The 27,088-nt window shown below is 30.5% G+C and overlaps 3 protein-coding genes across 5 annotated transcripts in view; all 3 read left to right on the top strand.

The window, feature by feature from the left end:
• The window catches only part of LOC141533474 (uncharacterized), a 94,362-nt gene that overhangs the window by 27,245 nt on the left and 40,029 nt on the right, over positions 1-27,088 (top strand). The window lies entirely within an intron of this gene.
• Positions 9,121-11,495, top strand: LOC141533490 (uncharacterized). Of its 2 annotated transcripts, none has more exons than XM_074252410.1 (3): positions 9,121-10,615; positions 10,716-10,908; positions 11,259-11,495. In XM_074252410.1, exons 1-2 carry the CDS (start codon positions 10,010-10,012, stop codon positions 10,773-10,775), a joined length of 666 nt encoding a protein of 221 aa, XP_074108511.1. In that variant the 5' UTR covers positions 9,121-10,009; the 3' UTR covers positions 10,776-10,908; positions 11,259-11,495. The 2 variants fall into 2 exon arrangements, with proteins under 2 accessions (XP_074108511.1, XP_074108512.1); XM_074252411.1 differs by having other exon boundaries at positions 10,698-10,908.
• On the top strand, positions 24,450-26,341 carry LOC141533519 (uncharacterized). The gene is made up of 3 exons (XM_074252438.1): positions 24,450-24,867; positions 24,961-25,157; positions 25,232-26,341. Exons 1-3 carry the CDS (start codon positions 24,737-24,739, stop codon positions 26,224-26,226), a joined length of 1,323 nt encoding a protein of 440 aa, XP_074108539.1. The 5' UTR covers positions 24,450-24,736; the 3' UTR covers positions 26,227-26,341.

Raw genomic sequence — 27,088 nt, 5'->3', positions numbered from 1 at the left:
ATTGGGACATGAGAGGGATTGTCCAATGAGGGCCACATAGGACTTTGCGTGACATCCCTATTTGGGGTCCCTATTAAGCAGCCCAATGAGGACCCAATATGTCTTACATTAAAATTTCTAGTCGGGCTCATGTACCAGTATATGATTACTTTAAGTATCTATATGTGTGACTATAGATATACAAGTACATGGAGTGATCATTTACTGGTACATGAGTATCTATTGAGACTTTTACGTTACGATTTAACTAATTCATATTCTATTTAATATCATGAGACAAACTGAGTTAGAAAAAAATAAAAGTTTAGGAGTTCCAATAGTTGCGTTATTTATAGGATAGGCAAACTTTACCTTTAATCAATTTTATAAATGTTAATCCGTCGGTCTTAATCGTATTTTTGACACCTTTCCAACTCATTTTATATGCCATCGTATCAAAAACAGTAAACACTAATGTGTTCCTTATATGCTTTTCGAAACTTGCCCCACCAAGCTGTTTAATATTTTCTCGCTTTGAAATAATAATAGAGAAGTAAAAAGATAAAATTATAGCATTTAAAAAAAATAAGTGTAGGACATAAATAAATAATAAGCAACGATAAATTGATTATCGTCAAGTAAAATGAATCAATTTCTTAAGAAATGAAATCAATAGTGATAGTTTATAGATTAGAAGTTAAATTTGTAATAAAAAAACTTACATATTGAGTAGATGCGACGACATTTTGAATTTCACTCTCAAATGCTGCCAACTGACTTCGAGTTCGAATCGGCAATCCAAAATCTACTGTTTCTTTGACAATATCATTATTGGCATTATTATTTTTATCTGATATTGTTAGATAAATCGACGAAATCAAAGTTTTTATGCTTTTTAGTTCACTCAAAACTTTTCCTGTCCAAACAAGAATATTGAAAGTTTTTGAAAAATGTATGATAGTGATAATACAAGTAAAAATCTGAACATTTTATTACTGGATTAGTACTTACGACGACAGCCGTGACCATAAGTATCTGAACCAGGCAAAGAGTATTTCATCTGGTCATCGTCTTTAAATTCTGCAAGAAGTTGAATAGGGGGAGAGGATAGTTGTTTAATGTTTGATTGACGAGAGTGATCCCTTATGATTCTAAACGGAATATCTGTAAAATAAAAATTGTACAAGACAAAAATTAGAAAAAGTGATATAAGTATTTAAAAAAAATTCATGAGATAAAATTAAATTACTGGATTTCTTGATACTTCTTATCTGAGGTACTGCACGCGGAGATACGGTCAATGAATCTCGAAGATTTTCTGATAAATACAATTTAAATTAAGTTGATAAAATAAAATTAACAAAGGAAAAAATTTTTTTTTTCAAATGCGACCGTACCACTACTATTGGAGTCATTATTTAAACGAGGAGACTGAGCACTATCCTTCCGAAAAAAATCAGGATCTTGTGATAAACTTGCAGGCGGAATCCCAACTAAATCATTATCAGTATTATTCTCATCGGTATTATTAAAAGAGCTCATCGATTTATAAGTTGAATGTGAACTCTTAACTTGATTTTCACTTATACTATGATGAGATAATATAGGAGTTTTAAATGTTGGTAGTGGTTGCTGATCCTTTTAGCTCACGTACGTGGCAGGTTTCAATGGTATATTATTTATTCCGCTATCTGAAAATAAAGTGTTTTATGAATAAGGAACAAAATAATTATATATAATTGATCAACTTCATTTGTTTCATACCCTCATTTTCAGAAGAACTTGGCGATGATATTATCCTCTTTCTACTTTTAGTTTCTATACAATAAATAAAATTAATATAAGAATTATTATACAAAAGATTTTAGGTAAAGGTAAAATAAATACTATTTATTTTTCTTTTCAATTTTCATGCAATATTAAATTTTACAATTCAATTCAAATTAATGATCCTTACTTTTTTGTATAGGCATCGATTCATCTTCTGTATCACAATAGGATAAAGGTTTATTGGAGTTTCTTTTTCCTTTCTCTACTATTTCTAATTTTTAGTAGATTTCATAGAAATCTAACTATTGCATTGGTCCTCATGACGGAACTTTTGAAAAATTTGGATATATTTCGACTCAGTTCATCGAGCTGATTCAGAAAATACATGTGGTTCAAACGTTCATATATATACACTAGTCACAAAAATTAAGGGATATAAAAAAAATTCCAAATTTTTTTGTGATTTTCAGCGAGCTGTAACTCCGAGGAAAATGATCGCACAGAAAAAAAAAAAAAAAAAAATTGTCGCTCCAAGTGTCTAGTTTTTAGATATGACCATGAAAATTTTTGTCATCGTCAGGTCTGGAGAAATCCTAAGAAAACTACTGAAAAAAATTTTCGAAATTTTTTCGTCTTAAAAAGGTCTACAGGCTTCAAAAAAATTTTTCGATTGTTTCGTTTAAAAGCTCTTTTAGTAAATTTAATACCCTTTAATTTGACGTAATCAAAAAGCCTGTACGATAATTTGCCGCGGAGTTATCGTCAATCAAAGCAAAAAAGTTTTTTTGACTTTGGAAATCAATAACTCTGGAAATAATGACCGTATAGGAAATTGAAGGAGGGTTTTGAAAACTACACAATAATCTCTATAAGAAAACGTAAACCGCTTTTGAAGAAAAAATTTTTTGAATTGAAAACTCGGACTGAAAAAAAGACAAAAATTCGCATAATTAAGGATATTTGGATAACTTGGTATAACTTTGGATAAAATGGATGAACGAAGGATATCGTTGGTAATTTTTAACTTCAAAGTGTCCCCTAAAATCCCTAAGAAATTCAAAGCGCTGCGATTTTTTGTTCATAGTGCCCAGAAGCTTCAAATTCTGTGTTTTCGCAAAAATCACCATTATGAGCAATTTTGTGATTTTTATTCATTTTTCCATTGAAAAAAATTTTTTTTTCAAAATTCTTTATTTTTCGATCAAAGAGATTGATTTTTCAAGAAATTTGAAAAAAAAATTTCAATTTTTTCGAAAATTTTTTCGAAATTTTCTCAATTTTTTCGACTGTTGTTTTACCGTCGGCATTTTACACGCGTGTGTGTGTGTGTGTGAGAAGCGTAAATCCGACCGAGCAACCTCCACGTGGTACGCTTTGGGTAACGCTAATGCCGGCGGTAAAACAACAGTCGAAAAAATTGAGAAAATTTCGAAAAAATTTTCGAAAAAATTGAAATTTTTTTTTCAAATTTCTTGAAAAATCAATCTCTTTGATCGAAAAATAAAGAATTTTGAAAAAAATTTTTCAATGGAAAAATGAATAAAAATCACAAAATTGCTCATAATGGTGATTTTTGCGAAAACACAGAATTTGAAGCTTCTGGGCACTATGAACAAAAAATCGCAGCGCTTTGAATTTCTTAGGGATTTTAGGGGACACTTTGAAGTTAAAAATTACCAACGATATCCTTCGTTCATCCATTTTATCCAAAGTTATACCAAGTTATCCAAATATCCTTAATTATGCGAATTTTTGTCTTTTTTCAGTCCGAGTTTTCAATTCAAAAAAATTTTTTCTTCAAAAGCGGTTTACGTTTTCTTATAGAGATTATTGTGTAGTTTTCAAAACCCTCCTTCAATTTCCTATACGGTCATTATTTCCAGAGTTATTGATTTCCAAAGTCAAAAAAACTTTTTTGCTTTGATTGACGATAACTCCGCGGCAAATTATCGTACAGGCTTTTTGATTACGTCAAATTAAAGGGTATTAAATTTACTAAAAGAGCTTTTAAACGAAACAATCGAAAAATTTTTTTGAAGCCTGTAGACCTTTTTAAGACGAAAAAATTTCGAAAAATTTTTTTCAGTAGTTTTCTTAGGATTTCTCCAGACCTGACGATGACAAAAATTTTCATGGTCATATCTAAAAACTAGACACTTGGAGCGACAATTTGTTTTTTTTTTTGTTTTTCTGTGCGATCATTTTCCTCGGAGTTACAGCTCGCTGAAAATCACAAAAAAATTTGGAATTTTTTTATATCCCTTAATTTTTGTGACTAGTGTATATATATATATATATATATATATATATATATATATATATATATATATATATATATATATATAGGGTGCTTTTTTTTCAACTATTTTTTTCTTCGGTCCCATCGTGAAATTTTGTTGCAAGTACCCAAAAAAAAATATCCTGAAAGTTTGGGCCCTTAATATTAATATTAAGACCTCGACCCAGGCGTTTGAAGATTTCCGTTAAAAAAAAACAGAAACTTTGGCTTTTTCATGTTTCAATTTCTATAGCTCGGTGGCATTTCATAGTATCGCTTCGACTATGGACGGGTTTTTTTTCAGAATTGAATGCTTCACAAAAGTATCCATTGTGGCCAAGTCGTAACTCGAACCGGCGAGGTAGTACAGGCCTCTAAACTTGATTTTTCCATGAAATTCGCGTTTTTTCGCAGTTATCTCGTGAATAACAAGAGCTACGGAAAAAATCGAACGACAAACTTGTAGGAAATTTTATTTCCTACAAAAAAGATTCCGAGCACCAAGTCACTAAAATCAATATTTCCGGAGATATTTATTGATAAAGTTTTTGTAATTTTAAATTTTTATCGGAAATCATGTCAAATTATCAAAAATATATTTTTTTTTTATTATTTATCACTACTTTCTTAACTAATTACTTTTTTTTTTAAATGGAACGATAAAAAAATATAAGTAGTCGGAAATATGTCAAATATGGAAATTTTATTAATAAGCTTGACAACAAAAAATTTTTTATTTCACTTCTGTTCGACTGTATTGTGATTTCGTACATGAAGGGTGCTCTGAGCGATGGTTTTGGACTGTCTCAAAAATTTTTTGCCTCTCCTGTTCATTATTGGTCAAACCTTGATTGAATTTTTCAGCTAGTGCTACTCCTCGCCCGGCAATATCATTCACTACCTTCAAGTTGCAAAATGTTTTAAGACACTGTTGATGCTCGTAATTAGTTTCCCATGTATTTGGTTCTGAATTTTAAAATCCATAAGGAAGATCAAATTGTTCAAAGATAAATAATGAAATTTTTGGTCACAAAATCACTAATGTTTTTATCTATCATTGAAGTTATTGCACTATAGGCCACTGTGTAAGGTTTACTAGCTTTTTTAACGACTATTGTGCTATTAATTTTCTCTACAATTTTTAATCTTTCTTCTCGTGAAACTGTTTTATCGAAAAGAGCCAATCCAAGCTGCTCATGTAAATACCACAAATGCCTGCATAATTTATCCAATGCTGCATTTGCTACATCAGGATGAATGTCTCTATATTGAATGAGATTTTTCACTAATTCCAAATCTGAATTGGGTACTTTTATCGCATTCGGAGCTATGAACCAGATTTGAACATACAATAATACGATAACAACACAAATCTTACGTAAATCATTCACTTTTTTGATGGAAATTTTGAATTGTCTGCAAAACATAAATTTTCAAACAATAGAGAGCTTTTGAAAGCCATCTTGCATGATGACAAGCACCAGGAGCTGTAAATTTAATTTCATGACTTTCTCCGCCACCCAAAAATATACGACTCAGCATCAAAAACTCTTTGTAGTCATCTCGTGGATGATGATTCTAATCAGATGAAAGAATAAATAATTTAAAATTAATACAGAGTAAATAAATTGATCATTTAAAAAACCGTAAAATTATCCCTGTTTTAAGGTATTGAATAAATGAAATCGAAAGTATGAAAGTACTTATACGCAAACCTTTAACTGATCTTCAATGAAATCCAGTATATCTTTTTTTTTATCGTTTAAAATATCTGCTACAAGTTCGTGATTGATGCCAATTTCGTACACTGATGTATCAATTTTTGTCCAATGATCTCGAAATCTTTTGAAAATTGGTACAGATGGACTATTCGTAACTGGCCAAGCTACTTCTGCCACATTTTTAAACATTAATTCCGATGTATGATGGCGACAAGCTAGATACAACAAATCACGACCAATCATTTTTTCAAATATAGCACAAGCGCCATTTACATCACCTGAAAAGTTTATTTTTATTATTAAACTTAAGTTAAATAACGAAATCTAAAATTGAATTTGTTAAATTGTTTATTCATTAAAGGTTTTGTTATCAAAAATCTTTATTGCTTCAATTTGCCGGACACATTTGAAACATTACATAAACAAAAAAAAACTTAGCAAATATTTGTAAATCATTTTGGAAGACTTGACTCAGCTATTAGCTTTTTGAAATTGAAGCATAATTTGTTTGTTAGAATAAAAAACGCAAGGTAGAAAAAAGCTTTTTACAATGGTTAAAACTATATTCTCGGGTTGAAAAAATTACAAAAACATTAATCAATAAAATTACTTGGGCAAAATAAAAATTTACCAGTATTTGAACTAGTTGTATCGAAACACATCGCTTTGATTTGATCACAAAGATCCCATTCAGTTAATGTGTTGAATATGGCTGAAGCTTGACTCGATCCAGTGCCATCAGAAAAAAACGGAGCTTCTAGAATTCTTGATGTATGTGTTCCAGAAATATGTATTGCCAGTCGTTCTGCTTTCAATGTGCCATGTCCTGTAGGAAGTTTCTCACCATCCCAGTGAACTATAAGAGATTCGTCATCTTCTTTCTTCTTCTTTATGGTATCAACAATTTCTTCATGTTTTAAAATGCGCGCATTACGAATTGAGGAGTAACTTAAATTATATTTTTCGACATCGAGACCCAGACTCTAAATAACACCTGCTATAATAAACATCGCATTTCTATCGCTGGTTTGAGTGCGATCAAGCGTTGATACGAGTTCAGAAGTCAAAATGTTAAGCTTTTTCATTTTCGGAGCAGGAATTTCATATTTAAAATCAGAGCAAGTTCGTTTTAATTCACTAGAACTCGATACGTTACTGGAAAAACTGGTCAAAACTGTTTGTTGAGATAATTTGAAACCTGAAATGGAAAATTTTTAGAACTTAATTGTTAAACATAATAGTTAGACACAAGTAAGAAAACATCTTTAAAAATGAAAAATATTTTGGCAATTGTTTAAAATCACGGCTCCATCGTTTTTTTAACATGAAATCAATTTTCCTTGAGCGATTATTTAATTTTTTTCTTTAATTTTATCAAAAATCGAATATTTAAAAATATGCAGAACCGCGATTCTGAACAGTTACCAATTTTTTTTGAATATTTATAATTTTTTTATTGATGAGAAAACCCCAAGTTGATATTTAAAAACTAACCTGTTTCTATCTCAATGTTGACGTTATCTTCATCAAATAGATCATGTTCCACAGCTGACTGATTATCAGTAATCATTTCTGGTGAAGCATAGGCTACTGGTAAACGTTTATTACAATTCTTACCTTGACTCTCGAATAAAAAGTTTCTAACTCCTTCTGGCAAGTTTTTCACGGCAGCACAATTAGAAATATCAAACAATTTATCAAGTTTTTCGCAAAACTTATTGACATTGGCTTGTTCAGCTTTTGATTTTTTTTGCTCTGTGTCGATGTTTTTTAATGATCATATACTCGGCATAATGCTTTTCTAGCTTTTTCTTACTGTGCTGAGGACGAATAATCGGAATCAAAAAACCGACCCAAACAGCATTAACCTCACTAAGAACATCTGATGAACTATTTCGAATAGTTTGTTTCGAAGAATGATGTTTGTACATAAACAAGCTCAATACGTCGCGATATAAGGGTAATTTATTTTTATTAATTGTCTTCATTTCAAATTCAATTAAATAATTGTAGATTTTTTCACCAATTTGCTCAGACATTGTTAATAATGATAATGTCGATCTGAAATACGTAATGCAACGTTGACTACAAATAATCGACGCTATGAGATTAGTGTACACAAAGCTTTGTTTAGTACCCCCGCGACGCCAGTGTTAAGTAGTAGAGATTAAAGAAAGCGCTATAATTAAGCGGTAAATTAAGTAAGCTCAGTCAAGGTCAAGCCAAAGTCTGATTGTTGCGCTGAAAGGAGTGGGGTATTAGAGTAAACAAAAGGAATGATCAGTACTAGATTACTTACGTACATTTTACCTCTTTCTTCTCATTACATATTTTAGTTTTTGCTAACGTAATCTTATAAATTACATAAATTTCTAACCTGACAATTTATCTATAAATGTAAAACATTTTCTTTTACATTCAATACTAACATATTTCCAACTATTTATATTTTTTTATAGTTCCATTCTTAGAAAAAAAGTAATTAGTTAAGGGGTTAGGGGTAGTCAGAATTTTCAAAAAATCGATTTTTTTTTGCATTTTCTTAAAGTATAATATTTTAAAAATATTGTGTGAAAATTTGAAATGAATCCGACAAATTCTTTTCGAGTTATTTAACAATGACCAAAGGACACTCGGGTGCTACGTGGCATTCGAGAGCAGGTAGCTAGAAACAGCTGCAAGCAACCGACCTTTCGGGTTTCATTGTCATGAATATCTCCCCATTTTAATGTATGTATAATTATATATTAGGGTGGTCCTTATGTTGGGTTTTTTGAAATTTTTTTTCACGATAGTTCAAAATCGGTTCAAAATCTATAAAAAAAAAAAATGACCAAAAAAACAGAAAAAACTATGAAAAAGATTATAGTTTCAATTTAGACCTCGAATAACTTCAAAACCGTTAGAATTATCAAAAAATGATGAGACCTTTTTTGTAGACCGTTAAATTTTGCATTAGAAAAAAAATTTTTTGATGTGATTTGTTGGTTAGTTTATGACGTAAAAATTCCAAAGTAAAAATATAACTTTTCCCATGTTATTTTCCTTTAAAACTTTGACCGTCGGGGGCGCGGGTTAATATTAAAATTAAGAGCTATAACTTGGCATGATTTTTTTTTTATAGATTTTGAACCGATTTTGAACTATCGTGAAAAAAATTTCAAAAAACCCAACATAAGGACCACCTTATATATATATATATATATATATATATATATATATATATATATATATATATATATATATATATAAATCCTTCTACATATATTCACAATATATAGGTAGTACAAGAACTGAAAAATAATTTTTGGTAGCCAGTATACCTGTAGTCGTTGCACTGATCAGTCGATAGTTTTGTGACAAATTATTTCTCAAGTGAATTAAATTATTAACCATGGGACGTGATTCTAGAAAGGTTTCAAGAGAACTTCGGAGTTCTGAAAAAATTAATAAGTCGCGTTCAGTCAAACTTTTGACTTTTAACTAGTCAAAAGAAAGAATGTTTTTAATCCGAAAACAGCCGAACGTGATGAAAGTATTCAGAGTACATCTTCTAAAAAATTAAAACAAAACACTGAAGATGATGTACCTGAAGACAGCAGTACTGAATTTCACATAATAAATTTTATTCAGGTATTCACTGCAATTTCTGCTCTTATAAAATGTAAAAAATGTGATGGAAATGTAGTGTTTCAAACAGCAAGTACACGTGGGCTGGGATTCAAAATTGTAGTTGCATGTAATAACTGTGGAAATGAATATATTCCTTCCTGTTCTTTCGTTGGGCATTCTTATGAAATAAACAGACCTTTCATTTTTGTAATGAGAATACTAGGAATAGGATACGAAGGATTGTGCAAGTTTTGCGGCCTGATGGACATGCCGTCTTTTTTAGATAAATCTACGCATACAATTTTACTGAAACAGATTTTGAATTGTAGTAAAACCGTCGCAGAAACCTTCATGACGAAAGCTGTGAATGAAGAAAAGCAAGCAATGCCAACAACTGAAAATGAAGATATAAATCATCTAACTGTATCGGGAGATGGAACCTGGCAAAAACGGGGATATACATCGCCATTTGGAGTTTCTTCTATAATTGGCTATTTTACTGGAAAGATTCTTGACATAAACATTAAAAATGCATATTGTAAGCTAATGAGTATTGGAAAAAAAAAAACCAAATACTGTTGAGTTCCAGGAATGGTATCAATCGCATGAAGATGTGTGTTCTGCTAATCATAAAGGGTCTTCTGGGAAAATGGAGGTGGATGCGATGGTCGAAATGTTTTCGTATTCTGAAACTAAATATGGAGTTAAGTATGCCAACTATATTGGTGAGGGTGACTCCAAGACCTATTCAGGAATTATAAAATCAGATCCTTACAAAAATACAACTGTAAATAAAAAGGAATGTATAGGGCATGTCCAAAAGCGGATGGGGAGTCGATTACGTACGCTGAAGAGTAACCAAAAAGGTCTTGGTGGTCGAGGTAAGCTCACAGGAAAAGTAATAGACAAACTAACTGTGTACTATGGTTTAGCAATACGCCGGCATTGTGATTCTATTGAAAATATGAAATCTGATATAATGGCAAACTACGGCTCGAGTGATGAAAAACCGAATCATGATATGTGTCCAAAAGGCGAAGAATCTTGGTGCTCTTACCAGCGCGCTGAAGCAAGAGGAGAGCTTGATACCTATTCTCACGATTATTCTCCCTTACCTTCTGATGTTTTAAAAGCTATCAAGCCTATATACGAAGATCTTAGTAATGAAAATTTACTTTCAAGATGTGTAGGTGGATTCAATCAGAATAATAATGAAAGCTTTAACCAAGTAGTAGGGAAAATATGCCCAAAAACGGTAAATACTAGTTATACTATCGTACAAATAGCTGCATACGTTGCTATGTGTATATTTAATGAGGGTATAAATTCATTATTAGTCTTGATGAATATACTAGGACTTAATTGTGGGCCTAATTCTCATGGGTATGCAGAAAGAATGGATGCTGCACGTATGAAAGTAGCAGATAAGCGCGCTAATGATAACACCCGAGAAGGTCGATTGCAACGTAGGCACCAGCAAATCGATATTTTGGAAGCTACTATGACGGCTGAAGAGCTATTATATGGTCCAGGAATAGATGACTCAGTGTAAGTTATTAAATAATTCTTATAATTCGACATAAATCCATAGCAAAACTTTAAATGCGTTTTTCTCAAAACTATGTTTTCTGAACTGGTGATCACTGTAACTTAAAAACTGCTCGGTAGATTTCAATAAAATTTATTGTACTTTTGAAAAACATTAAAAACCCGTGCCTGATCGAAGGATTTTTTAAAAATTTCGATTTTTTTAACAATAAACTGTCGGTTTTTTTCTCGAAAATTTGAAAAAAATTTCCTGAAGCCGCCATTTTGTTAATTTCGAAAAAAAAAAAGCTTCGATCGGGCACAAGATTATCTATTAATAAAACTAATTTTTCTTGTCCGATTGATTTTAGATGAATCTCCAAGGACTTATGATGATCACCGCAAAGGACTTCGGGAGGAACGGGCTCTACAAAAACAGCGATAACTTTTTGAATTATTAATTTTTTTTTTTTGAAATTTTCGTGAAGTCAAATCGAAACGTGTTCTAATAAAGCTATGTTTTTATTTTTGTCAAAGAAAGAAATTAACTACAAAAAAAAAATTATTGAAAATCATCATTTTTTCAGGCCTCTGAGTACCCCTAACCCCTTAAGAAAGTAGTGATAAATAATGAAAAAAAAAAATTTATTTTTTAAAATTTGACATGATTTTCGATAAAAATTTTAAATTACAAATACTTTATCATTAAATATCTCCGGAAACATTGATTTTAGCGACTTGGTACGAAGGATCTTTTTTGTAGAAAATTGAATTTCCTACAAGTTTGTTGTTTGCATTTTTTCCGTAGCTCTTGTTATTCACAAGATAGCTGCGAAAAAACGCGAATTTCATGGAAAAATCAAGTTTAGAGGCCTGTACTACCTCGCCGGTTCGAGTTACGACTTGGCCTCAATGAACACTTTTGTAAAGCATTCAATTCTGAAAAAACCCGTCCATAGTCGAAGCGATACTATGAAATGCCACCGAGCTGTACAAATTTAAACATGAAAAAGCCCAAATTTCTGTGTTTCTTTAAGGGGAAATCTTCAAACGCCTGGGTCGAGGTCTTAATATTAATATTAAGGGCCCAAACTTACAGGGTATTTTTTTTTGGGTACTTGCAACTAAATTTCACGATGGGACCGAAAAAAAAATAGTTGGAAAAGAAAAAGCACACTAATATATATATATATATATATATATATATATATATATATATATATATATATATATATATATATATATATATACTGCAACACTAGAATTTTTACTTCCTTGAAAAATCTTAGTTTCCAGGCCACTAAACCTCGCGGATAAGAATTAGTCGCCTGGATTTCGTTTATAATTTTGGTCCACTGCCCTGAGATATTCCGCTCCCGTATTTATGATTGTCTTTTGTTTTAAGAGAGCTTGATTAGATAGATTGTGGGACAGAAGTTGCCACGTGTGCCAGTTAAATTTATTTTACTTACTTACAAAAGTTACTGTGCAGACGGTCCTTCTTCCGTGGTTGGTGTTGTGGTTGATTAGATTGAATTACGCAAAGTGAGTATTGTAGCGGATAAATTAACTTGATTGATGATAAAATTACAACAAACTTAATTTTATTTCACTAACTAAACACTTAAATTATATTTATTATATTCGGTGAGGAAATACAATAAATTTGTAGGATGATTATTTTACCAATAGTCTAGGTTGTCGATGGTTAATTATTTATAATAACGCAATGATATTTTAATACAGAATAGTAGTAATAATGATGATATAAACTTATTAATTAATTAGTAGATTTGGTAGTTGTTAATAATTATTTAGTTTTGGTGAGTAATCACCTAATAGTGGTAATAGTAGTATAGTGGTAATAGTGGTAAGATTGACTAAGATAAATCTAACGTGGTGGTTGACACCGGGGGATAGATCGAAGTGTCGATCTCCGCTCAAGTATCGGGGTTTGTGACCGTTTTTCCCCTCTTCGTGCCGTCTTGTGACGTCACGGGACTACCTATTATTTTAGCTAGTGTCGGTAACGAAAATTTCGGGTGGTAGTTCGCCAGGCTGATAAAGTCGGGACATTTTGTAGTGTCTCAATATATATATATATATATATATATATATATATATATATATATATATATATATATATATATATATATATATATAGGTGAATGGAAGGTAGATCGGTACGAGTGTCGGATAGCTTAACTGGTAGAGCTCTTGGCGCGTAACCAAACGATATGGGTTCGATTTCCAGTCTGAGCCGTCCGAATTTATTTTTCGTTTGCTGAAAAAGATTCCCACCGAGTAAGGTCTTCCTCTCCTTCCCCTAATTCCTTCCCTTTCCCAAATTCTTCTTCTTTGAAGAATTTGTCGTTTAAATAGGCTCATACCAAATGTAACTATTCCACTCGTTCTCTTTGGTCACCCCTTAATTTACTTAGGACGCCACTGGATTTTTAGACACAGTATCCAGAAACTGGACCAGAGTAAATTCTACAGGGTCGTGAGAGATTGCTAGAAAGGAAACAGAAATCATCAAAGAAATTCATTTTATCAGAAATTTTATTTATCCAACCCCATTTACAACAATAATCCCCTTACTATTAATTAACACTTAATACTAAGTTCTATTCCCGGTTAGATTTCGGTTTCCTATCATAGTTCCTATTTTCGACAGTACCCTCATCTGGAGCGTTCATACCGTGGTTTCTATCATAGATTCTTATTCCCAACGATACCCTCATATGGAGCGACCATTCCGCGGTTTTTATCTTATTCCCGTGTACCCCCCCACCCTGGGCGTCTATAGACGGTTTCCTATCATAGTGTCGAATGCCGACGATATCCTCTTATCGAGTGATTATATCGCGGTTTCTACCTATAATTATTTTCCTTAATTTTCCAATTTTTATATTTTTCCATAGTTCTCCACACGCACCCACAATGTAATTATTATCATTCAAACACACTAATTAATATTTCCATACTTTATTAATTATTTTTCTAAGATTATTATTCAATTTTATTTTCAAATTACAATCTGATTAACAAATTCTCTAAATCCAAATTAAATTTTAATTAACAAATTTTCTCTTGAATAAATTTTCAATTCATTCCTAATCCAAATTCTATTTCAAGTTAATTTTCTCATTGAAAATTCTTAACTAATTTACTGCCGCGTTCTTCATAATACAACAATGAATATTTCATACCATGAGGTCTTCGTATCTTGTATTAATCGATTAAAATCTGACAACAGAGATTTTAATAATCTGCCGACAAAATATTTGCTACGTCCTAGTATTTTACAAATTTATTTTACTTTTGCCAATTTTTATTTTTGCCAAATCTAATGATGTGATTTTACTTTATCATTTTAATCCTAATTGATTCGATTTTATTTTAATAATTGTTCTATCTGAATTTAATTTTGCCAAAATTTATAAATTTATTTTACTCTAATTGTTTTAATTTTGTCCAAATTATTTAGTCAGAGTCAGCGCATTAATTTATTCAATCTTAGTCTCCGAATTAAGAATTTGTCAATTGATTTTATTGCATGCCTTAAGCGCGAAACGCGCAGGTATGCTCTACTCTCGCCTAAAAATCGTGATTTCGATTAAAACGTGATTTTCATAATTTAAACGAAAAAAATTATGGATAAAAAGCATATTAAAATAAATAATAATAACTACAGAACATGTTAAAAAATTTTTCTTATCGATTAAATAAGATTTCTCAGAAAAAACTCGTTTTTTCTGAGGTGAAAAAATTCTTATTCACTTCTGAACTGAATAAGAGCGTGGTATTCACGGATGCAATAGGCTTGACAACACTACAACTTTGTCAAAAACCACTTTCGCGATTTAATTTTTTTTGTTTTATTCCTGAGGATGTTTGTCAAAACCCTTGTCAAAATTGCGTGTCAAAATAATTCCGTTTCGATACAGTTAATTTTTTTCGACTGTCAGTTCGGTGACTTTTTCTGCAATTTCGGCAGCCATTTATATTATTTTTCATAAAACAGGATTGAAATAACTATAAACAAGCAGAAACTATACATAGATGATCGTATAATTACTAACTATTTTATCATCTGTTAAAATTTTTCGTTAGCTCGACCTACAAAGGGGATAATACTACTCGCGGGAAAATTCAAACCAAAAAAACGAATAATTTTTCTTACGACTTAAATAATTTATGTATGACGTGAGCGCTTAAGGCACGCTCATTTGGATTTTCCAAACTTTTTTATTTAATTTTGACCAAATTATTTTATTTGTCTCTAAATAACTGAGTTTATTTTACTTCGACTAAGTTACTTTCTTCTACTTTCTTTGTGTTATACGAAACGTCAAATTCATTTTATTTTAATTTTGGGGATTATATTTCATTTTACGATGCCTTGAGATTTAAGTCTCGACCTTGTATGTCCTTTACTCAGCGTTTTAGCGCGAGACAAGATGACTGACCCTCTCCCAAACTTTTGTCGATTTTTCTTCCGATCAAAATTTATGAGGAATTTATCTTCTACTTTTAGGACTAAATGGTTTTAATAATTATTTTCTGATTCTAATTTTACTTTAGTTTTATTTTACACAGTCAAAATTTGTTCCAAATTATTTATATGTTGATTTTAATTATTTTTACTTCTGATGATTTTACTAATATGTTTTACTGAAACTATTTCAATGATTTTAATTGACATAAAATTAAACTGATTTTACTTAAACTGTATTTCCAGAGATCAATTCTTCACGTGACACCAAAATTATGAATTAACAAACTGAAATAATTCCTAGTGAAATTAATCCAGATTCTGCCTACGTGTTTAATTAATAACCCGAAATAATTCTTGGTATTATTGATTAATAATTTTAATTATTTTATTTCTGACTTGTTCTTGAATTTATTTATAATTTTAACCTGACTTTTATTCGGACTTTATTCTAATTAGTTTATCAAATTTTTTTCTTAAACATTTTGTTAATTATTCTTAATATTTAGTTAAATTAATTCTTGGTTAAACTTGGTTAAACTTGGTTTAACTTGGTTAAATTAATTACTTAAATTTTGGTTAAGCCACGACCTTTAGCCGACATAAGGCCTGGCTGATGCCGCTTCACCGAGAAATTATTTAGACGTGTTAATTGTACCTGGAGTTCCCTTCGAATTTTTGATCGAAATCTCTTGATGCTGCGACTCCTGGATTCTTCATCTCTTTATCAATTTTCTCCTCGATGAGGTGTTCTTTTGCGGCAAGGTCCTTGATCGCCGAGTCGCGTTACGTTCTCCTCAGATAATAATTTTTTCTAGAACAGCAAATTAGCATAAGAATATATTGCGAATTAGACAAATTTAAGCGAGCTGACTTATAGGCCTAGCACGCATTAAATTTATCAAGTTTTATTGCCTCGTTCCACTAGAGCGAGCGAATAAAAAATAATTACCTGATTGGAACTTTTCGCGATGCGTTTTGTTCGATCGTTCGATCACAATAAGTTTTACCAAAATTTCTTGGTGCGTTTCTTTCTTCCTCTGCTCTCCCCACTCTCACTACACCGACACCCCCACCCTGGGGACTCACTTACTAGTCGCAAACTATGCTTACGAGGGCTTGAAATCACAGTGCTCTGTGATCCGTGGATAATTAGACGAGTGCGGGTAAAAAGGCTTTTAACGGGTAACGATCACTCCGTTACAACATCTTGTGTTCAACCCTAAAAAAAATATCAAATCAGAAATTGTAAATATTCATTAAATTTTAGCGCATTCTGAATTTTACCAGACACTTTTACAAAGACAATGCTGATAAGTTTTTTTTTAAATTAATCAAATCATCTATGTATGCATTCAATTAACAAAATTGTATACAGATGTTTAAAGTTAATAATAATTTAAAAAGTAAAATAATTTAACTGCATTTAATTAAAAGAGCGACGATCATCGTGTTACAACAATTTAAAACAATTTAATTAGTTACAAAATATGAAAAAATGTGTTTATAACCTATATTCTTACTGATAAGTTTATTTGTTAGGTAATTAATTTCTTGACAACTAACTGAATAATAAGTATCACAAAGACTATTAATTATATTTTCAGCCAGGATGTTAAGTCAAACACAATACGTTCATGTTGTAATACTGTTTTAAAAACACTTAGCAATGCCGAACGGAACACTTTTGTTTGAATTTAAAAAGGTCGCTTAAGATTAAAATTAAGCACGTTCCCCTCTGATGCGACGAGCCAACTGGATATCTTTGGGCATGATGGTAACACGCTTAGCGTGAATGGCGCAAAGGTTGAATGCAATTCACGCTTGTCAACAATCACTCTTTTATGAATGAGTGAGAGGTCCGTAGTATATAGAACAAAAATGGCCGCTGTTAGCGCGAAAAGTACTAACAATTCAATTTTTTGCATATTCCAATATTGAATTATTTTTTAATTAAACACTAAATTTATTTTTAAAAAAGTAACAAATTAAAATTTTTTTCAAAAATGATTTAAGAAAATTCAATAAATCTGAAAATAGCAGAAATCTGATAATTTTTAAAAGTTTTATTAACAGAAAAATTAATACCAGGAGAATTATAAAATAAAGAAATTATATGATGTCTATCAATTTCAATGTCATAAAATTATATGAAAAAATTAGGTCGTACTATGATTCAATATCTGAATGGATTGAGGGTATAAAACAAAAACTCTCTTTATAGGGGATGCAAACTGCTTTCATTTTTACTTCTTCAGCACTAAAAAGCGTTGGTTGAGACCACGTTTTTCCGACGTATACATTCAATTCAAGTGAACTGACAGGATAATTAGGAAAGCTAACAGGATCTAATAATGATACTCTTGTCAAACGTATTTTACCATCACTCATACTAATATTTTCTACTCGAAGAAGAACATTGTTTCTTAAATAACAATACTTACCACCTTGATTTTACAACGATTGTGGAAACTGTTTATAACGTATTATATTATAACAAAGAATGTTTGAGTTTTTAGACATTACTAAATTTTGCTCAGTTACAACTGGTTGATGGTGGGTTGACCTGCTTTTTTTAATTTTTAACTTCCCGCTAAGAAAATCGAAGATTTTAAAAAATCGGGAAGTTATTGGTTTTACCCCGTTTTGAAAAAATCGAGTTTTCATCAGATCTCGACGTTTTGAGGTCCTAGGAAGCTTCCCTGACTACTCCCGTGATGTTCTTACTGTGTGTGTGTGTGTGTGTGTGTGTGTGTGTGTGTGTGTGTGTGTGTGTGTGTGTGTGTGTGTGTGTGTGTGTGTGTGTGTAAACCGCTTATAACTTTCGAACGGCTCGACCGATTTTATCGTGGTTGGTGCCATTCGAAAGGGCTTGATCAAACTTAGATTTTGATAACTATTTAGACCGATTCAGATCGATAGATTTTGAGGAAACTTCAAAAAACTGAAAAAGAAAATTTTCCAAATGTGGTTTTTTTGGAATAACTTTTAAACGGCTTGACGATTCAACTCTAAGAACTAATCAGCTCTTAACTTTAAAAAACCACGTCGATCGCCAGCAGTCGGGTCAAAATCAGTTCATTCGTTTGAGAGATATCGTGAACGAAAGAAAACCGAAAAAAGTGCCCTTCGGCCACTCTCGACTTGGATAGGTAGATTTCTTGTTCAAATATTGAAAAAAAAAAACACGTTCTTAAAAAGTACCAATGTCAAGAAGTTTAATTTTTATTGTATTTTTGCAAATAGCGATATGAGACCGACTACAACAAATAGATATTTCAAGACATCTACACAAAAAATTGAATTTGTAACAGATGAAACTTATTTGAAAATAATAGCAAAAAATTGATTTATTCTTATTTTTTCTTCATTTTCTCAACTGCGAAATAAATTGAAAAAAGCATCAAAAGGTGACAAAAAATACGTCAAATTGAGGATAATTATGTGGATTTCAACATACATTAGAGAGATTTCGGCTATCTTCTACCGCTTAAAAATTATTTGATGAAAAAGGACCAAAAAACGTACGTTAATTAATCATTTAGAGAAATAAATATTAATAAACTTTGATAATATTTAAGTTAAGGTATGTAAATAATTAGATCAATCAGTTTTTTAACCTGTCAATAATTGGTGTATCCGGATAATCGATTTAATTATTCAAAATTAATTAGTATCAAAAATACTGGATAAGATATTGATGTTGTTAATATCTAAAATGGAGATCACAGGTCAGGTCAGGTAATTTAAGTGTTGTGTTTATTAGAAAAAAAAAAACAAAGGTCTGTCTACAATGAATAGTTCGTCAGGACTGTCTTCTCATGTCCTTTTTCTTAATTACTTTACCTACTACTTGGGCCTTTTACCCCACTCAGTCATACTTTTACAATGCGCAAAACTAACTTAAACTTAAAGTGCCCACGCATTTCCAAAATACTTTTAAAATTCACTCTCACAATTTCACTCACAACAATCTTACCTATCTGTCAAAACATCTGTAAATTTGAAGATAATAATTATGTATATCTGCAACCTAATATCTTCGATGTTCAATAAACATAAAATGTTATATAATGCTAAATTAATAAAGACTTGAATTGGAAAGGATGCTTCAATATTGAAATTTTCTAAATCCTCCTTCAATTTTTTGAATTCTCAACGAAAACGAAATTACAATAATATTTAAGAGTTACAAAGGATGAATTTGTATTAAACTTTCTAAAATTCTTTTTCATTCTTTTGAATTCTCCGGAAGAACGAAATTACAATATTATTTAAGAATTCAAAAGAATTAGTTAGTATTAACTATTTTTATTCTTCTTTATTCATTTAAATTCTCCGCGTGAATGAAAATAAAATATTATTTAAGCATTAAAAAGAATTAGTTAGTATGAAACTATTTTGCGTTCTCCTTTATTCTTTAAAATTTTTCGGAAGAACGAAATTACAATATTATTTTAGTATTAAAAAGAATTAGTTAGAATTAAACATTTTTAACTCTTTTTTATTGTATTAAATTCTCCGGAAGAACGAAATTACAAAATTATTTTAGCATTACAAAGAATTAGTTAGTATTCAACATTTTTAAATTCTATCCTATTCTTTTAAATTCTTCGGTAAAACGAATTTACAATATTATTTAAGAATCCAAAAGAATTAGTTAGCCTTAAAATTTTTTTAATTCTTCTCTATTCTTTTAAATTTTCCGGGAGAACGAAATTACAATATCATTTTAGCATTAAAAAGAATTAGTTAGTATAAAATTTTTTGAATTCTCCTTAATTCTTTTGAATCTTCGGAGAAAACGAAAATTACAATATTATTTTAGGATTGAAAAGTATAAGTTAGTATTGAACTTTGTTGAATTCATTTTTATTCTTTCGAATTCTTTGCGGGAACAGAAATTGCTTCGTTATTATAGAATCAAAAAGCATAAATTAGAAATATTGAATCCTATTCAATCTTTATCAATCCTAAAATGATAAAAATTGTTTCGCTGGATAAAGGAGAATAGTTAGATTAAATAGAGTAAATAGGTTTCAGAATGTGTGATTTTGCGAACCTTTTTAATTCTCTTTTTTAAACAGGGGTTAACGTTAAATTTTCTTTCAAGGTCTCAAAATCACGGAATTGATTAAAAAAATCATCAGACCAGACACATAATAGATTCAATTAAAGCTAATTAGATGAAGTTTAAAATAAAGTTGATAGATTTCATCTATCTGTTACATCTGAATAATTTTTTTCATGCAATAGACGAATATCAAAATTTTTTTTTGGATGAAAAAAATTTTCAAACGACCACAACTTGTTAACTGAACCGGCTGCTTTTGCTCATCTTCGAACTTGATCTTGGCATTGATCCACAAAATGAGTAGTTGAATAGGTGGTGTGAGTCTAGTCGATGAAACAGATTTATGGTTCGTATCCATAGTAAGTTACCATCAGCATCTATGGGTGACCCATTTTACCGACATTCTGTGGATGTGGTGAGGATTTTCATCCATTTTATAGGTAGCGCTGGTGGTGAATTCCGCCGCCATTTTCAAATCCCACTGTCATTTTCCGGCTGTTTGTAAATCCCACTATTTGCTATTTTTCTGCTATTCTGAATATCACTATACGCTATCTGGTGGCTGCTATTCGCCATTTGGAATCATGAATCCACCACCTGGTGCTTGCTTTCTGGTGGCTGACATTTGGAGTCTAAAATCCGCCATTTTAAATTCGATTTCCTCTAGTTAGAAAGAAATTTACCATTTTCCCGCAATTTCAAATCAAAGTTTGCAATTTTGAATCTAATTTCTACCGTTTTGAGTTAGAAATCCACCATTTTGAATTCGAATTCGTTATTTTGAATTTTGAGGTTAGGAAAAAGCATCCTCAATTATTCACCCGCTTTCCGCTCGGCCATAACAGATAAGTAGTTTATGCAACGCCATCTGGTGGTCGCTTTTATAACTTCTGACTGCGTAGTAGATACAGTCATCCGACAAATCTGAACCTGTTCAAGGTTACTAGTCTAGTCAACAAGTGCCTTTTAGGTCAAAATTTTTTCGAAGGGTCCGAAAAATATGATTGAGGTGTCATTCGATTCGTAACTTTTTTGAAAATAAACTTATTAGGATGTTTTTTTCTAATGTTTGTTCTTAAATGAACTACTTAAAAAAAATTTTAATAACAATTCAGATTCATATCCAATGTTTTTTTTTAATTTAAAAAAAAAACGAAAATTTCGGGATGATTGAGATTTTTGATTTTCGATTATTATTTTCTTATAAGAAACTTCAGTATTTTCTGCAATGTTTAGTCCTGAAATGTTTAGTGACATTTTTTTTTTTTTAAAGAAAGAAAAATTTTTTTTTAATGTTTGTTTTTCGTTATACCAATCTAAAAAATTTTCAGAAGACTTAAAAAATGTCTAAGTCCGAGAAAAAAAAAATGGAAACAAAAGTTACAACGGACAGTAAACAATGAAATCTGATTATTTTCCAATGAACTTAGTTCAAAAACTAATAGAAGAATTGAATTATTTTTTCGAATTTTTATTCCGAAACTACATGCAAAAACAAAAAAAAAATTAAATTGTTGTTCGATCCATTTTAGAGCAACGCATATATATATTTATATACATACATAAACTTTTAAACTACATGTGTTTTCTGAATCAGTTCGACAAGTTAAATTGGAATATAACAAAAGTGGTTGAAAGTGCCTCAATAAGGACAAAGGCAATAGTGAAATTTTTACGGAATCAACTAAAAATCAACAAAAACCGAAATTGTCAAGATCAAAAAAAATTTCGGATTCAGATTGAGTATAATTTTTAACTACCCGCTGAGAAAATTGAAAATTTTTAAAAATAAGGAAGTTATTGGTCTTACCCTAATTTTCAAAAATTGAGTTTTCATCAGATCTCGACGTTTTGAGGTCCTAACAAGCTACCCTGAATGTTTTCGCGATGATGTGTGTATATATATATATATATATATATATATATATATATATATATATATATATATATATATATATATATATATATATATATATATATATATATATATATATATATATATATATATATATATATATATATATATATATATATATATATATATATATATATATATATATATATATATGTGTGTGTGTGTGTGTGTGTGTGTGTGTGTGTGTGTGTGTGTGTGTGTGTGTGACCTCTTATAACTTTTGAACGGCTTGACCGATTTCATCACCGATGGCACCATTCGAAAAGACTTGTCAAAATTTAGATTTTGAATATAGTTTTTGAACCGATTCAGACCAGCAGATTTTGAGAAATCTCAAAAAAACTACAAAAAAAATTTTTTCCAAATGTGGTTTTCTTTAAATAACTTTCAAACCGCTTTATTGATCATTTTCAAAAACTAATCAGCTCGTAACATTAAAGAAGTACGTCGATCGCTGCCAGCTGAGTCAAAATCGGTTGATTCGTTCGTGAGTTATCATGGTTGAAAGAAAACCAAAAAAAGTGTTTTTCGGAATTACTTCGACATTACTAGTTTGATCGATTCGAACTTCAAAATTCTTCATAGAGCTTAAAAACTGCATAAAATTTTCAAAAGTTACTGCCGTTTGTAAATTCAAAATATGGTATTTTATTAAACTTCTAATAGATTTTTAAGGTTTTTAAGGGGAAGCCGAGTTAAAATGACACGAAAATTATATTTTCGAACTCGAAGAGCTCAAAAATGTGAAAAGTGCATTTTGAACGCTTAAGTATGGAATTAGCGGGTAGTTGCAGGGATGGCCTTTAGGGTCAACAGTTTTTCTAATTTTTTTTCTATTTGTTCCACTGTATCTGAATCGAGAGTTTTATTGTCGGATTAACGTTTTAAAATCAAAAAATTAGAAAAACGGTTAACCCTGAAGGCGATCCCGGCAAATTTCCATTGATTCTACACCTAGATGGTTAAAACGTCACTCATGACGTTTTTTAGTTCTTCGAGCTCATAAATACAATTGATGTGATATTCGAGTTTTCCGAGCTCAACAAGATTACTTTTATATGCATTTTAGCTTAAAAGTTTCATGGAAGTTTGATAAAACACTATCTTTCGAATTTCCAGACCGCAATAACTTTTAAATAAGCAGAAAAATTTTCACACGGTTGATAGCATTTGACGCAGTTTTTTTGAGCAACATAAATAAAACTGTGATTTTAAATTTATCGCACCAGTACTCTGGAGTAAATCCAAAAAAACACTTTTTTCGTTTTTTTTTTCATTCACGATATCTCTCGAATTCATCAATCGATTTTGACTGAATTCGCGCCGATCGACGTGATTTTTTAAGGTCAACAGTTGATCAGATTTATAAAGTAGATTAATAGAGCTGTTTGAAAGCTATTTAAAGAAAACAACATTTGAAAGAAAAAAAAATTTTTTTTTTCAGTTTGTTTGAGATTTATTAAAATCTACTAGTCCGAATCAGTTCAAATTCACAGGAAATCTCAGTTCAAGGGAACTCTTTAGATGTAGTTTAGTAGGTTACGACCGGTTTAGTCGTTCAGAAACATATTATCTTAGTAATTAAGGTAGTACCCTCGCGACATGTAGTGCGAGTAAAATTGGGTATAGTTTAGGATATTTTTGTCTTTCTCACTTGCTATTCCTTACTCATTTCTACTCATGGTTATTTTTGAATAATACAGTTATTTTTTTAATAATATTTAAAAATCTAGATGGTAAAAATCAATGAAAGTTTGAAAAAAACAAATAATAGCTGTTTTTTAATAGTAGTTTAGTTTTTTATGAAAATCTTAAAAAAAGTTTCTTAGTTATAATAAAATATATGAGTAAAATTTTCGGTATCCCGTATATCACAGTGCATAACCTCCTCTAAAAATTCGAACTTTGAAATTAAATATCTCTGAAACTAGATGGTCAAAAAATTTCAATTTGCGTCAACCGATGCAGAATCATATGAATATGAATCTGCCAAAATTTAAAAAAATTCCTAAGAAATCGCCTCTGGCGAGGGTACTACCTTAAGTAATTGGGTTTTTGAAAAAAGAAAAATTATTGATTTTTTTTATGTATTTTAAAACTTTATTATTAAAAATATTGATATTTAATGCAAAAAACTTCAAAAAAAAATTTTTTCAATTAATTATAAACAATTAAAAATTGATGAAATTTAAATAAAAATCACGTGACTATAAACGCGCCATGATTGGTCACGATAGTTGTGACGTCATAATGTTATAGCTATTTAATAACAGTACAGCGTTTACGGCTATTACACGTGACTAGACAATAATATTAAAAATTTATTGCTAAAATATGAGTTGTTAGTTGGTTTCGATTAGCTATGTGTGATAAAGGATTTATTAAGGCAAAGTCTGATAATATTCCTGATGTTGATATATTTATGATCACCGATTTTTTAAAAAATGACGTTCGGTTTAATTCTGCTGAAGTTCGAGGTGCCAAGGCATCAAGGTAAGTTTGTTAAAAAATAATATAATAAATGAAAATATTTAATTATTTATTTTCCATTACATTAAATATAATTATTTATTTCATAAATTGCAGAGCATCGCGTGAGAGTTACGGCGACAAAGCTATAGGTTATGTTCAACTAAGTCGTAAAAATAATATTTGTATTGTGAAAGGACGGGTATGTCCAGAACACCGAGTTCGGAGTAAAGCTTATTCAGTTACTTTAACTATTAATGAAAAGTCAAAAAAAATTCAGGATGTTCAATGCCATGACTGTGCAGCTTCAGCAGGTAATTTATACTCTTATTAAATTTAAGTTTTTTGATGTTGTAAGCAATAATAATCTTTTATATTGTGTTTACAGGTGGTTGCAAACATGCATTAGCATTACTTATGTGGACCCATCGTAGAAGTGAAGATCCGACACCAACAGAAGTCGCTTGCTATTGGAAAAAATCTCGATTATCAGGCATTGGTACAGTTATAAAATATATTGAAGCAGAAAAACTGACAAAAAAAACCTCTACTACTCCTGTTGAAAATTTTCCGGATAATAGTACATTTTTACAAGAAGTTGTCGAATTTGCCAAAAATCAACAAATAAATTCTCAAATTGGGCAATTAAATTTTGATTTAGAATCCAAAAAATCTTACGATTTATCGTTACATCGATTAATTTTGGATTTTAATCAAAATATTGATTTGCGAGTAGAGAAATTTTTGGAATTCGCTAAAACTGAAATGGCAGAAGATGTGTGTGAAGAAGCTGAACAGCTAACCAAGCAGCAAAGTAAATGTGCAATTTGGCATGAACTTCGTTATGGACGCATTACGGCATCAAAATTTTATGAAGCTGCTCATTGTAAAAGTAATAATGGTTCACTAGTTCAACAAATCATTGGCGCAAGTAAAGTTCATGAGACAAGCGCTATGACACGAGGAAAAGAGTTAGAAAAAGATGTAATCGAAGTTCTTGAGAAAGAATTAAGAGTAAAAATAACGCGTCCGGGGATGTATCTTGTACTTAGTTATCCGATTTTTGCAGCATCTCCTGATGGAATGACAAGCAATGCCATTGTTGAAGTAAAATGTCCCACCAGCCATAAATCATTGGATATTTTTCTACCAAAAGGCAAAGTCAGCTTGAAGTGTAATGCCCAAATGCAACTACAAATATTATTGACTGGTAAAAAAGAAGGTATCTTTTGTGTTGCTGATCCACATTTTGAAGAAAATAAAACTATTTACATTAAAAAATTAAAATATGATTATGCACATACACAAGCTCTAATTAAAAATAGTCAAGTATTTTGGTCCAAAAATATATTTCCAAAATTATTAAAATCTGTACAAAGTTAATAAATGTTATTAATTATATTTTGATGTATTTTTGCAATAAATATATTAGCTTAAATAATAAATATATTAGCTTAAATAGAACAGACGCAGTAATTTATTTTATAATACAAATACTCTTAAACTTAAGTAGAAATTATAGGCGCTTGTAAATTTACAAGTGCTGCAGCAATGGCAACAATATTATCTGTTAAAGGTAACATATTATGATTAACAACCGCATGAGGTTTTAGAGAATCAAACTCTCTTATTCTTCCAATAACGCGTTCTATATGAATACGTAGAGCAGCGATTCGTTTGCCTTGTAACACGTCAGATTGTGATAATTTTACTCCAGAATTAACTGAAGGTGGTCGAATTAATTCAATATTTTTATCTTCAAGAAGTTGAACAATGTTTTTGAATCCTCGATCGGCCATGACAGCACAAGCGTCGGGTAGCTCTTCAAATAATCCGCTTTCTTGGAATAATAGTTCATCTGAAATTCGACCTCCAAATCCTTTTGATATAAAGTTTGTAAAGCCATCTGGTGTACAAGATATTAAATATTTTAAAGTATTACATTTTTTATATTCTGACGAAGTTAAAGATTGGTACTCTGGATCACTTGGTTTTTCAATTTGTATCTCAAATGCATCAATAATAGCAATCACATGATTATATGAAGTTCTAAATGATATCGGTAGTATTTTTTTTATATTACTAGACTTTGGCATATAAACGAGTTTTTTTAATAAATGTGCCAATACAGGGACTGTTTTATTAAAAATAATACTAGCATTGCTGACACTCATTCCAAACTGTTCACTTAATCTTTCCAAAGTATCTTGGCGTCGTATTTTCATCAACGATAATTTTATATTAG

Source organism: Cotesia typhae, unplaced genomic scaffold (genome assembly GCF_013202065.1).
Source record: "Cotesia typhae breed Kobodo isofemale line unplaced genomic scaffold, CoteBio_Ctyphae contig_9, whole genome shotgun sequence".
Classification (NCBI taxonomy): Eukaryota; Metazoa; Arthropoda; class Insecta; order Hymenoptera; family Braconidae; genus Cotesia; species Cotesia typhae.
This window is presented reverse-complemented; position numbering and strand designations above follow the sequence as displayed.

What these genes read in the sequence shown, in the direction of transcription:
- LOC141533490 (XM_074252410.1), top strand. Translation starts at nt 10,010, where the DNA reads ATGGAGGTGGATGCGATGGTCGAAATGTTTTCGTATTCTGAAACTAAA. An exon ending in GGAAAATATGCCCAAAAACG is followed by an intron (nt 10,616 to 10,715) that starts GTAAATACTAGT and finishes TGAATATACTAG; the next exon opens with GACTTAATTGTGGGCCTAAT.
- LOC141533519 (XM_074252438.1), top strand. Translation starts at nt 24,737, where the DNA reads ATGTGTGATAAAGGATTTATTAAGGCAAAGTCTGATAATATTCCTGAT. An exon ending in CGAGGTGCCAAGGCATCAAG is followed by an intron (nt 24,868 to 24,960) that starts GTAAGTTTGTTA and finishes CATAAATTGCAG; the next exon opens with AGCATCGCGTGAGAGTTACG. An exon ending in TGACTGTGCAGCTTCAGCAG is followed by an intron (nt 25,158 to 25,231) that starts GTAATTTATACT and finishes TTGTGTTTACAG; the next exon opens with GTGGTTGCAAACATGCATTA.